Below are 14,078 nucleotides of genomic sequence, written 5' to 3' on the forward strand. Positions count from 1 at the left end.
ATATAATCGGGCATTTAGATGGATTCACGTCAATACGATTCTGATGGCACCAATCGAAAAAAATATCTAGCTGTGGCAGTCTTCAACTGTGTGAACTTGAAGTTAGAGATTGAGGTCATCCGCGTAAGACAGCCGTGGTCCTTTAATAACTAAGTTCACGTCATTAAAATAGAGCAGGAAGATAAGCGGTCCTAAGTGACTTCCTTGCGGTATTCCAGAGATACCTTCAAAATAAGAGAATTGGCAATCCCTAATAGCAACGTTTAGACGGTGACCGGTAAAATACGATTTATACCATAGTAAAAGATTCCCGTTGACTTCAAGATTGTCAAGTTTTGCGACGGCTATGCGGTGGTTCAGTTTATCGAAGGCAGCTGTCAAGTCGGTGTAAATGTGTAGGGAGGGTTAATGTCCTTTGGCACCACCTGGACGTTGTTCGCAGCGTACCACTCCATGGCCTTTTTCCATAGATGGCAAGATGCCAAACCCGGTTAAAACAGAACGGAACAACTGTGTTGCTTTTTTTATTTCAGGTGAAGGGGAGATTTGCAACCAAACCCTTGAGGTGACCAACCTCAGGGAGTGTGGGGTTGGTTTGAATCAGTGACCGGACCCACTAAAACCCCTCCTGTCTCCAGCGCATAATACTCCCCGGGACGACCGCTAAGTCGGAGAGCGGCTTTTATGCTTTGAGCAACCTCTTGTTTCTATAAGTCTCTTAGCTAATTAGCTAACTAACCTGGAGACTGGCCATTAGCTAACACTGGCGTGTTGGTGGTTAACCTGTCGCCTGCTTTGTAACTCTAGGACTATTTGAGAGGCGGCTGCACAAACCGCCCTCCAGATGTTCCAGTCTTCACACATCGTCTGAACTAGGTTGTCCGGAGTAGTGTCTGGCCCGCTCATAACCATCATGTCGCTCCGCGCACGCGCAAAACGAGGACATACGAAGAAGACATGCTCAGCAGTCTCTTCCGCATCCAGGCACTCGGCGCACATGGGGGACTCCGCATGCTCGAACCTGTATAGGTACTGGTGTCTCCCGACCCACCCGGATACCACCGGAGCAAGTCGGTGCGTCCATCTACCTTTCGGGGAGTTGAACCATTCCTGCTGCCATCTGATCATCGATAGTGATCTTCTGGTACCTTGTATGCCCCTTGTGTCACGTTGGTCGAAGCATTCTACGTCCTCCCTAATGGCTATGCTGATAGGCATCAAGCCGGACAGGACGCAGATTGCGTCATATGACACTGTACGGAACGCACTCGCAACCCTCAGGCACATGAGCCTGTAGGTACTTTCCAGTTTGCCACGATAACTGTTAGTACCTAGCGCTTTGGACCACACTGGGCCTCCATACCTAAGTATGGACGAAACCACGCTGGCAAGAAGTTTACGCTTGCTGCCATTCACCGCTGAGCTATTCGACATCATTCGAGATAGTGCTGCAATAGCCTTTGAAGCCCTCTTGCAAGCATAGTTGACGTGACTCTTATATGTGAGCTTATCGTCAACCATAACCCCCAAGAGCTTCAAAGATCGCTTCGAGGTGATGGTGCAGTCTCCGACTCTGACCACCGCCTGTTGCTCTGATTTGCGGTTATTCACAACCGTGACCTCCGTCTTGTGGTGCGCGAACTCCGGTTTCCTGGAGTACATCCAGTCTTCGACCTTGCGTATACAGTGCGCGGCCGTCAACTCGACCACCTCGATCGACTCGCCGTAGACCTCTAGCGTTATGTCGTCTGTAAAGCCGACGATCACAACTCCTACAGGGAACTTAAGGTTCAACACCCCGTCATACATGACATTCCACAACACCAGTCCCAGGATAGAACCTTGCGGAACTCCTGTGGTAATTGGGAGGCACTTCAGACCCTCCTCCGTGTTGTAAACAAGTACTCGGTTCTGGAAGTAGTTTTCCAGAATCTTGTACAGCGACACCGGTACATGGATGCTCCTGAGTGCAAGCGCTATTGAGTCCCAACTGGTGCTATTGAACGCATTCTTCACGTCAAGCGTGACGATCCTCTCAAGCACCTTGCCCGCAGTGTCCAGCAGGCACACATCTGTGTTGCTTGAGGAAAGGTAACAGACGGTTCACCAGGCACTCCTGCGGAGTCCTGCCCTCAAAGTTCTTGGTTTACGAAGCTTTTCGTGATGAAAATGTTGCTCTTCAAACCCAGAAACAGATGGCCTGCCACACGAGATATTTCTTTGCAAACTTCGACAGCTTAATGTGTTCTTTTCGTCGTTTTTGCGGCCTTCGGATTTCGATTTCCCCCGATCCTATCTTCCTGGTAGTCGACAAACGCTCTCGAAACACTTTTATCACGTTGGTGACGGTTGATTTGGACACATTCAAAAATTTTGCTAACTCGGAGTACGAATTTTCGCGATGCGGGAGCCAAATTTTGATGCGTTACTTCTCTTGCTTCGGCGACATTTTCACAACTGGAGAGCAAATGTCAAAAAATAAGGCATGATACTATACACACATCTCTAAAATGAGGGGTATTTATTTGATTATTTGATTCACGATGAAAAGAATACAGCAAATTGAAGTTGACCAATTTATGACCGGAACACCTTTTAGATATGAATTCTGAACGGCCTTTTTTTGTGGAAACAAACAACAAATTAAGTAAATTTTGAACTAAGTATCACCGATTTTCATGACTAGGCTAATAATATGAATTTGCATGCACCTTGTTTCGCTAACACAGCTTGAACTACTGAACAATCAGTGATTGAGAGAAAGGTACACCACTCTGGCTAGATTACTACTGCGCCACAAAGTTTCGACAAATTTCATAAACATAACCCTCATCTTCCAGGCATCAAATTAAACCAACATGCTACCGAAGTAGTCAACATTGGCATCGAGTCACAATAAGCTCTAGTTTGCATTTCCTTCATTCGCAGTGCATGAGACGAATTGCCTTTTCGGACATCTTTTCGCACAAGAATAAATTATCATTAATTACCGCAGGGAAGTGTGATGAGAGTACGCGACCGCCAGCTCTTACTCGCGTAATCCCCGCTCACACGGTGTTTTTCTCTGCAGAATCGAATGGATCATCGTATCAAATTGTAATTGATATTCAACCCCCTGCGCTGGCCTGATGTCGTGGGAGACTGATGAAGGTCAACATCATTGAAAGAAAAATGGTGCCCACGAAAAAAAAAATAATCTCATCAGCAGCCAGTCTTTCGATGAGGCTGTATAAAATGCTACCGCGGGAAATTCGAACCCAATGCGGTGTAAACAACAAGCCTGTAATCAACCTAGCGCTAGCTTTTTTTCCTCTTTGCCTTTTCCTGTTATTGTTATTTCGACTGTTGTTTATTGCTGCCGCTGAGCTAATTGACGCGGTCGGTCCGCTGAGTTATCGAGGGAAAAACAAAAGACGACTTGATGTTATCGAACACCACTGGACTGGTCTGGATTGATAGCATTTTCGCCTCGTGACGCAAAGCAAAAACTTTTCGAGCAAAATGTTGGCATACACAGTTCTTAAACTCAAACGTCTCTTGGTTTGCACAAGTTAATTTTTTGAACAGATTGTATCCGAAAAATCGTTAATCGTAAACTAAAACAACTAGTTCAGAATTTTAAATTAGTTGAAAACTCACCAAATAGGAAGAGTACTTTCTACCGAAAGCTAAGTTTATGCGCTCTAACATGTGCTGTTGTGCTGCCATCTGCGTTTCACATGGAGGAGCTACTCGTGAAATTGTCAAAGCATGATATTTTGCTGTTCAACGCCCATATGAGGTATGAAACACAGCTGCAACATCAATTTTAGGTATTGGTTTGATTCTCCCAGCTGATCTTGAGGTGGCCTAACAAGTCTATTGTTTAAGTCACGGATCAAAAGATACTGTTAGTGTCAGTAGGATCGTAGCGAACCGATTAATGTTATGGCCACGAACCATAACTAATTTAATTTCTGAACTAACTTATCGTTTATTTCCTACTGCAGCGAATAATTTCAATTTTATTCGCTTCAAAATATATTTCCGGTTGAAATTAAAAACAAAACAGCATCATCTATTTTGTGTAACAATAGTGATTTCAAATCATGCTACCCAGTCATGTAACCAAGCTAGTTGGCTCAGTTTTTGCGAAATCAACGATGCTTGTAATTTGCCAACAAAGTGTCGTATCTTTTTCCAGTTTCCATACTAATTGATTCGCGCTAGATGCATAGTGACTTGTCTACCACTCTCTGCACAGCTTATTACAAATGGAAATAAAGCGTTAATTTGCCTCAACACTATGCTTTTGAGACCACAATTATACTTTTAAGTGTGCCAAAATTACATTGCGCATATCCAACATTCATATCATCTCTCCATGTTACATTCTCTTGGCCCTGGGTAAATGCTAGGCAATTCAAACCGTTCCCACGTTCGCGTGAAACTTTCGTCGCCACTGACTATCCCAGGGCATCATCCGTGGAAATCCGTTAATATTCTTGCCGTTTTTCAAACCATTTTGCACTTCTCAAACACTCATAAAAGCGAAATTGCGCAAAAGCACTCATTCGCAAACCGCCACTCGAAAATGGTTCACTGTTTTCCATCGGCCGCTTGTTCGACAATGTCCTGCACTAGACTATGGAGCAAAATTACACCCACGAACGTTTTTCCATGGTTACAAAATCGAATAGATAGCAAACTGACTAAAGCTATATTAGAGTACCATAAATATTGAGATTTTCCTCCACTAAAATTACTGCTCACAAAAGGAAATTATCTCCAACGATGGGCGAAAGTTCATATCGGAGTAAATAGTATTTAAAACGCAACTCAATGACTAAATTTGAATATATTCCAGAAGCGAATTAGAATACTGCTCTGAATAGTAAATTGATCACAATTTATTCTCACTGATTTACAGCTCATAAATACAGTACTTCTTTATTACAAAAAAATGCTGAATTCCCATCCAAGTGTTCGGTTATCTCGACGCATAGTTTGGTTGCTCACATTTTTTTCCTTTCGACTATGACTCGCTTGCCTAGCTCTTTTGTGGCGCAACGATCCAGCGGTAATTTGTGAAATGAAAATAATACGCGTTCCGTCGTTTTTCCTATGTACCGCCTGCCAACCGAAAAACAGCCAGAAAAACAATTAAAATTAAAATCAAATAACTCAACCGTTCCGCACCAGTGAACAAAAAGTGCACAATAAAAATAGTCAACAGCCTGCAATTAGACCGCTGCTGTTCACAGCAGCGAAATTGGGGTTAATCTGTTTCCCAATTTTCCGTTCCTCGACTCATTTTCTTTTTTTTTCTGTTTCTTTTCACGCGATCCACACCTACAGGGTAGCACGACAGCAGCGCCTCGGAGCGCCTACCCTGGAGCACCACCGCCTGCCCCGGCCACACTAAAAGGTGCCCAGCGACCCGCTATGACTAGTCCAGCCGGCGGAATTCCCGGTGGTCCATACAGAGGCACAGGCTACGGCTACGCACCGACACAGCCGGCCTACCGGTACACGGCCCCGCTGACGGCGCAACCGGCGTATGCTACCTACACACCACACACCACTACCACGGTAAGTCTCTAGTGCGACACATTCCCGTACTTAGCTCGTACTTACAGGTGAATTATTGCCTTCCACATGTCCTGATGAGGCGAGTATTTATTATTTATGCCAGCGTAGAACGGGCGAAGCCAAGAGGGCCTCGAATTCAGTACGAAATACCGTCGCATAGTGGTCGGAAAGGGCTGGAATCAGGGCGAAATTAATAACTACTAAGGGTTGCCTCCTAGATGAACGATGTCTTCTCGAAAGTTGATCCTGAAACTACTGGCCAACTTTTGGTGATAGCTATGTAGTTCGAAATTTCACCACTAGGGGGGCGCTATCGCTAACTTCTCAAGGAAGCAAAATAAAAGGATAATGTCTAAAGAAAGTTTGTAGAGAATAGTATTTTGAGGAACTCTTCCTTGGACATGAAGTTAGTACCTGATGTATTTTTTGAGAAATTTGGCAATTATTCTTAAAAAACATGATTTACGGCTACTTATAGCATGTTTAAGGAAAAAAAACCCGAAAAATCTCGAATTTAACGATCCAGGTATATCAAACCAAGTTAAGGTATGCGTAACGGCTATTAATATTTAGGTAGTTTGAATTTTAATTTTATGAGTAGCGTTCTAAGCTAACATTGCTTGCTAAAAAATGGCCGCTTGCGCGTCGCACGCTCGTTTTTGTTTTTGATATTGTGAACGTTTCGGCGAAAATTGCCCAGAAAACTTTTTTGCTCCTGTCTCTATGAACACGAGGGAACATTTTAGTCTTTGAATGAGCGCGGGTATCGGCGGGGATACCATTTAAAACTTTACATAAAGTTGGAATGCCAAGTATTTCATTATACCTATTTTATGGAGGGCTTGTTTCCATGAAACGGCTTTAAAAAGGATATCTGAAGTTGTTAGAATGCTAGAGTAAGGCTATATAATCATTTCGACACTATTATAACATTCATTACTACTTCTGAATTCTGTAATTAATCACCTGGGCCAAAAACGTGAAAATAGAGAAGCCGTGAGTGAACAAGAAGCCCACTTTCTCAACTATGTTAAATGTATGACAACATTAATAATCCGAACATTCTGATGATTTTTCACTAGCTTAAACCCTGCAGAAATAATTCCCGAAGAGGGCTTGCTCGATGCATTAAGTTGAAAAATTGACTTTTTTCCGACTATATGCAGTTCCAGACCACTGTGCGTCGTGCTGGTGCTGTAATTGGCATAGTGACGGGGACTATTGCGCTGTTGCACAGATGATGGAAATATTTTTTATTATTCACACATTTGAAAAGCTTTCAACCGTTTAAGTTTCGAAATAAAATATTCGGGTTTGCAGTCTCACGCTTGATGAGTTTGCCCACCTCAGGGGAATAAGCTGGACGATTTATTTATGTAATACAGAAACCCTTTAAAAACACTAATAATCAGGATTTTCAGGCGAATTTTTTTTCGTCCATAGCACTCTAGCCACAAACATTTTTTCAGAGACTTAAATAAGTTTTCTAGTGAACAAAACGTTGAAGCGACGAACCCGGAGAGCAATTTCCATGTGACACTTTGACGTAAGTTAACGCATTTCTACACAGGCTAGAGGCACTAAATTTCACAGGAATGGTTCAAAAGCTACCATCTTTCTAGGGTAACTATTCTGAGCTTTAGGGACTCATTTTTTCACTTTCATCGACCAGTACACAGTGGCCCAATAAGGAACTCAATTCCATAACGCTTTTCACATTCATCTTAGCTTAATAGTGTCTTCGGCACAATTGTTTGTATGAATGACCCGCATAATCGCAACCCGCATAATAATTGTCAAAAATTATCAAAAGTTCACAATACTACAAATAAAAAATAAAAATTATCGAAAAAACAAGCTAAAATATGCTATAAACTTGTAAGGAAAAGTCCTGGAGACGTGTGGTCTTCAACAAAAACGTGTGTTTTGTATGCTCAAATGCTTCTTTAGAACAACATTGTCTTGTAGATTTTAACTTACAAAAGTTAAGTACAAAAAACTAACTTTTAAATAGGAATTTTGATTGTTCAACAAAGTTTCATTTTTTGCACGTTCTAAAACTTTGCCGAATAAACCATTTCTCTATCTCCTAACACAAAAAGTTAGTATTTTTAATATATGAAAACCTACTGTTACATGTGCTCCCCGTACTCTATTGGATTGTGGATTGGGACAAATGGAACCTACAAGAGTTTAAAGTACTTCAGCTTAACTTCAAGGAAAAGTATTGCCCCTTTTTAGCCTATACGAGTTATCGTAAAAATAAGCTAAAATATGATATAACTTTATGAGAAAAAAATCCTGGAGACGTATGGTCTTTGGAAAAAATGTGTATTTTGTGTGCCCTTCTCATTCCTCTGAACAACACCTTCATGTAAAATGTAACTAACAAAAGTAAACAAAAAAACTAAATTTAAGCTAGTTCCATATAATATACCTCATAACTTTGTATCGCATGGATTTTCATTTGTTCAACAAAGTTTTATATTTTTGATTCTTCTACAACTTTCCTGAATAAACTATCGCTCTACCTCTTAACACTAAAAGAGTTTTTATTTTGAGTTTAGTAAACTTTTCACAATTTTTGACAATTCGCGGCTATGCGGGTCACGCTTACAAACAATTGTTAAGAAGACACTATTAAGCTAGGATGAAGATGAAAGCACTATGGTTGTAAGTTCCACATTTATTTTTTGCCGTATAGGACCACTGCACAGTGTTTTATTTTGCTGATTTCGTGTTCTAAATTATTAGTGTCTTCAAATTTGATTCTAGTAATCTACTTCATTTGGAAAAGTTTCTTTATATTTTATTGCGCTACAACTTTCTCGAAGACACTGGCTGTCTATCTCTCTGTCTTGTACATTTTTCACATCAATTCTAGGTGAATTAATCACTGAATAGTCCGTTCTGAAAGCAGCGCAATAAAATACATAGAAAGTTTTCCAAATAAAGTGTACCACTTAAATCAAATTTGAGGACGCTATTAATTTAGAGCACGAAATCAGTAAAATAAAACACTGTGCACTGTGCAGTGTAATTTAATACTCATTTAATTTTTTGGCGTAGGATTGCGTCTTTATTTTCTATACTGTGGTACATTTTGTAAAAGTAAAAAAACGATCAAATGTTATGTTAGATTTCACGATAGATTACAAGAATAAATATGTCGTTGCATGGATTAAATGATATAGAATTTCGTGACCTGTCCGTTTGTCCAGCAACGAAAATTGATGAAAAATTTCAAGGTTGAATTCCCGCGAACAATGAACCAATGACACCAACCGTCTGCCGAGATTTCCTCTATAATAATACCATAAATTTCTCGACAGAATCACCTTATCCCAACACGTCGAATAATGTACGCTTCCATGAGCCTATATCATATTGATTAGGGTGCCAATCACTTATATGGGAAAAAAGTAATAGAAAATTTAAAGAAAAAAACCTACACAAAATGTTCATCCACCCGAAAAAACACCTTATGCAAAATTTTAGCTCGATCGGACTAAAAACGGGGTAACGCAGAGCGATCGAAGTTTGGCCTTGAAAGAATCGAAAAATCACCAAAATCGAGAATTTTTTCTCTAGATAATACCAGATCTGGACGTTTCATGCATTTTTGAGCCATCTCAGACCCGAAAAAATCTCGAAACCCGAAAGTTCATGCAATTAATTTTAATTTTTGGTTTTTTGAAGGCCAAAATTCAATCGCTTTGCGCCACCCCATTTTAAGTCCGATTAAGCTGAAAGTTTGCACAGGGTGTTTTTCCGGGTAGATACACATTTTGTATAGGATTTCTCAAAATGACCATTTTCATTGGCACCCTAATGTTGAAGAATTTTATTGAAACTAATGCCTTGAAGCAAAACATGCTTGCACAGGCAACAGCAAACTTGGTAAATCACTAATGGCAAAGCCCTTGCCTATTATCTAACACATACTTGGTGTTTGATGCTAGGCTATTTCTATGATTACATGGAGCCTTTGGTGTGGCTTTAAGACAATGTTTGTTTGCCTTTCTTTGCTTCGTGCCGTCTTCTTGTATTCTGATTTTTGTTTGCTATATTACACATTGATATAGAACACTGATGACGTAGGTTGGTGAAAATATCGTCAGTTAATTTCAAGACTGGAACAAATTAAAATCGATAGTTTTGATTAAACATTTGCGTTGCAAATTGATTTTCAAATTTCATAAAAACATTCAATATTGAACATCCCTATTCTCATTAAACTTTTTTTAAGTCTATGATGTGCCTATCATGAGAAATTGTATCAGTTGAAACCCCTTTTCTTCGTCTTTCTGAGGAAATTCTAGATTTGATATAAGTCGTATGGTTGTATTTTTATGGGCTAAAATCCTCATATTTGTGTATTGATTAAGAGGAAAAATATGAATTAACAAAAATCTGAATGTGGTGCAATGATTGATTTATGCACAATTAATTCAGTAAATATACAGTCAATTTATTTTTGAAACGCGACAAGACACTGCATTTTTTGCTTTTTTCTTAATGGCATGATCAATATTCCTCACCACCAAATATTTACATTTGGATTGATGTTGACTGAAAAAACGACGATTTTCCTAGTATTTAACTCAAGCTGTTCACATTTCAATCAATTCGATAGATAATGTGAATCTTGTTTCAAAAGTGCTGCAACATCACTTGGATTCTGAGCCAAACTCGCTCCACGTCGTTATTTTAAATTATAAACAAATTAATACTTTTTGCGGTACATCAGGTATTAGCAATGTGATCTGATTCGAAATCATTAACATGAGCCTTGATAGTTCACAACAATAGCTTTCAAACCATTTATGTGCGCTATACCTACGATACTAAGCTTCAAGTTTTGTAATAGCAAGGCCAGGGTAGGAAAATGTACTGGTACGCTACAGTATTCACACGACAGCGCAAGAATTTTGTGATTACCTCTGTGCAATGAAACACTTCGCGACAGTAGCCGCTACCGAAGTTTCATACGATCTGCTTTATCTCTTGCTTTTTATCACGAATTCAATATAAACAACAATTCTCTCGCTCACTTCTTTTTATATTGTTGTCATTGTATAGATCGTGTGTTATTGACTGTAGCTGTCTGTAGTATTCATTGCATTTATTACGAATTGAAGTGGAATCAATTTTCTTAGCGTCAATTTTTATTTGGGCACGAGGACGTTAATTGAATTTGTAAGATTCATGCTTTTATTGTCCTGTTTTTGATTAAATATGCAAAATTTGGATGAGACTTTCGCTACAGCGAACTATTTTTGAATGAAAAGGTTTAGAAGTTGAGATTCAAATTTTCCGGTGTACACGATTGATGATATTTTTCGGCAGTACATACATAGAAATTATAATTTTCCATCTTATTACTGTGCTAAACTGTCGCATGATTGCCAATTATTATCATTCGCACAATGCAACAGTCGAGATATCGAAGCGGCTGGAGATCGGCACAAAAGAGAATCGTTAACCATCCGTGTTGACTTTAAGTCACACGATTCTCACAAATAGAGAAGCATTCAGTTGAACGCTGCTGTCGCAGTCTGCAAGAGAGGCAGCAGTATTTTTCGATACGGTGTCATGCAAAAATGTCAACTGTTCGACACACTGAGCAAGGCCATAAATTGAATTGTTTCAATGAGCGTTTCAGATCTAAAAATGCTGCGAAAAAAGTTTCTTGAACCTCAATTATCACTTTCTACTTTGCTATCAACAAATTTGATACAGGCTTGCAAAAATGTCCCGCTCGATAAATTCTAAAATGTTCTCCATATAGATGTGGTGAAACTCACCGGCCAAGTAATTTTGGGAACGGGAAACACAAGTGATTCTTCACAAACTTTAGACACGTGCTCCATTTGTAATGATTTATTAATAAGGTCCAGCAGGTCGTGTCTAACGACATGAAAGCAACATGAAGCAAAGCTGTTATTTCGATGTTGCTTGATCAATCTTCCACATCCTGTCTTTTTTAAGCACTTTAAGACTTTGATAATCAAAATTATCGAATGATCAGAGTTCCCACTTTGGTCCATCAAAACAAAGCTTATCCAAGAATCGAATCGTAAGTTTGACGCTGCTTCATGAAGACTGTTATTCCAATAATACGAAAGGTCCTTAGCTAATATTCCCAAAACATTTGACATTTTCTCCTAACGATTTAAAAATTAGAGGGTACAATCGGGAACTAATTAAATAGCGTTTACTCTTTGTATTTTCTCTCAAACGTGCAACCGGTCAAAAGAAGACCTCCCTAGCAACCATTCGAACCGTAACTCGACGGGCACTCGCGTTCGAATCAATATTTTCGTCATCTGGTTCGCATTTTTACAACTTAGAGCTGTTGCAATATTTGCTCAGCTTTCCGGTGGGAGGTTGAATATTTTTACGCTCGCTTTAAGAGTAGCGTCCCGACGTTGCTGCTGCTTCTGCATTTTATCGATCAAATATTTTATCAAATTTACTTTGTTTGATTTTCTTCGCTGCTCGGTTTCAGTCCCGGGTAGCGATGGCTTCTTCCCGCTATCGATTTTGCTTCTTGCGCGGATAATTTATTCCTGGTGAAAAACAGAATTTTTATCGCCTGCCGCAAGCGAGCGCTAAGGAAGGAGCAAGGGAGCTGCTTTTCATCATGAGACCCAATTTTTCCAAGCGAGGATGGAAATTTGCCCCGTTTCAACAAATTTGTATTTCTTGTCTCGTTTGCTCTTCTCGCCCGACTCGGAAAGACGACCTCGGGGAACACACTGCGGTGATTGTACTAGCGGCAAGCAGGCGAAGTGCGGAGTGCAACCAATTATTACAGTTGATTGAACTTTGTTGACAACGGGGTACTGTCTTTGTTCTAGAAGGTAGATTTAATGGTTATTTACTCGAGTGTTTGGCCTGAATTTCGCTCGCTACCAACAGAGCCACTTTTATGCTAAGAATATGTAAGTAGGGCTTTATGAGAGTTATCATATGAAATCATAAAAAACAAATTTTCCCAGTGTACCTTCTATGTGATGTATTGGTTAGGGCCTAGCGAAAGTAACGGGACAGGCTGATCGATGTTTTACGCTTTCTTAGTCTATTTTTATTTTTTTCTGGAACTCTTTTACTGACGGATTAGGCTTTTCGTTTCGGCAGTCCGACGTCTATTTATACCTTGCTGTTATATGAAATATTAGCAAGATGCCGTTATGAATTGTCCACTCCACATGCGGTTACACATTAATTGTTCCATTAACGCAAATTTTGATGTTTTGATTTTGAGATGTCTGATCAAATATCGAAATTATTTGATTTGAGCCAATTCATTGCACGAAGTCGATGAACTATATAACATCTACATTCTAAACCGCATAAACATCGCTAAAGCAACACAGCGTGTGCGAAATCACAGAAATGCTGCTGTCACTGTCAGCTGAATGGAGCTGAAAGTTTCTTTCATTCTCAGCTCGTTCGTTGAAAGTTGAAAATCGAAGATTTCATTTTCAACTGAAATTCCTTCCATGACAGTGAAGGTTTGCAGCACTGACCAAGATAAACAAATTCGTCGACCACTTCCCCATCCATCTCCACCGCAGCACCAACACCCGTAGAACTACCACGCTCTCTGCCTGCCACCATGTACTTCGTTTTGGCAGTGTTTATGGTGAGTCCAATTCTCGCAACTTCCCTTTTGAGAGCCGTGAAGGCCTCTTCAACTGCTCTACGGTTAACACCAATTATATCAATGTTGTCCGCCAAGCCCAGAAGCATGTGAGAAAAAAAATCTCACTATAAATAATCGAATCTAAAATGATATGTAATCAAGTCCGACCTCTATATGAGTACAGTGACGTTTCGATTATACGATCAAAGAAAATTCGCGTCATAAATTTAAAACATATTTATTTCATGTTATTTGCATTATATGTGTTGATATATATTCAAATGTGTGTTGCTGTTGATAGATGTTTGAATTGTTCACTATGATTGTGCTGTTGGCTACCAAAAATTTGTTATTTAGAGTGAAAAATTAATCCAGCAGAAATTATCAAGGCGTATGTTTTTAGCTAAAAATTGATGTTTTCGTGTTAATCTGTTTGCACAAATAACAAGTTCGAATGAGAAAGACTGGGTCTCTCCGCTAGGTGGATTAATTCGGGTGTTTATTGAATATTGCTTTAATATATTTAGAAAGTACTATATCGATTGATCAGTGTATTATGCAATTGTCGACGTATAAAAAACATGCACACTTTCACTAATGTTTTTTCAATCACAACGGATCACGCTCGGTAACTGATTCGCTTGATGGATTTCTGTTTTTTTTTATCCCTGACTGCGTAAGATAGCTTTCGTTACTATCATAACTCTACACTAATAAAAAAATAAATAAATTGCGGATAAACCCCACAATACGAACAATAATTCTGTTATATATTTCGGATTATCAATGACCAAACTTCGAATTACCTGTTTTCAATTATGACCACCTAGAGCGGTGGTTTTCTGAACAGACAAAT

General features: G+C 39.6%; 1 protein-coding gene across 3 annotated transcripts in view; it reads left to right on the forward strand.

Annotated features, from left to right (window-relative positions):
* The window catches only part of LOC129723962 (protein alan shepard), a 425,406-nt gene that overhangs the window by 304,233 nt on the left and 107,095 nt on the right, over window positions 1-14,078 (forward strand). For all 3 annotated transcript variants that reach the window (XM_055678477.1, XM_055678476.1, XM_055678478.1), the window contains exon 4: window positions 5,338-5,571. In XM_055678477.1, coding sequence (XP_055534452.1) covers window positions 5,338-5,571 — 234 coding nt within the window. The remainder of the gene's footprint in view (window positions 1-5,337; window positions 5,572-14,078) is intronic.

The sequence above is a fragment of the Wyeomyia smithii genome, chromosome 2 (genome assembly GCF_029784165.1).
Source record: "Wyeomyia smithii strain HCP4-BCI-WySm-NY-G18 chromosome 2, ASM2978416v1, whole genome shotgun sequence".
NCBI classification, from domain to species: domain Eukaryota; kingdom Metazoa; phylum Arthropoda; class Insecta; order Diptera; family Culicidae; genus Wyeomyia; species Wyeomyia smithii.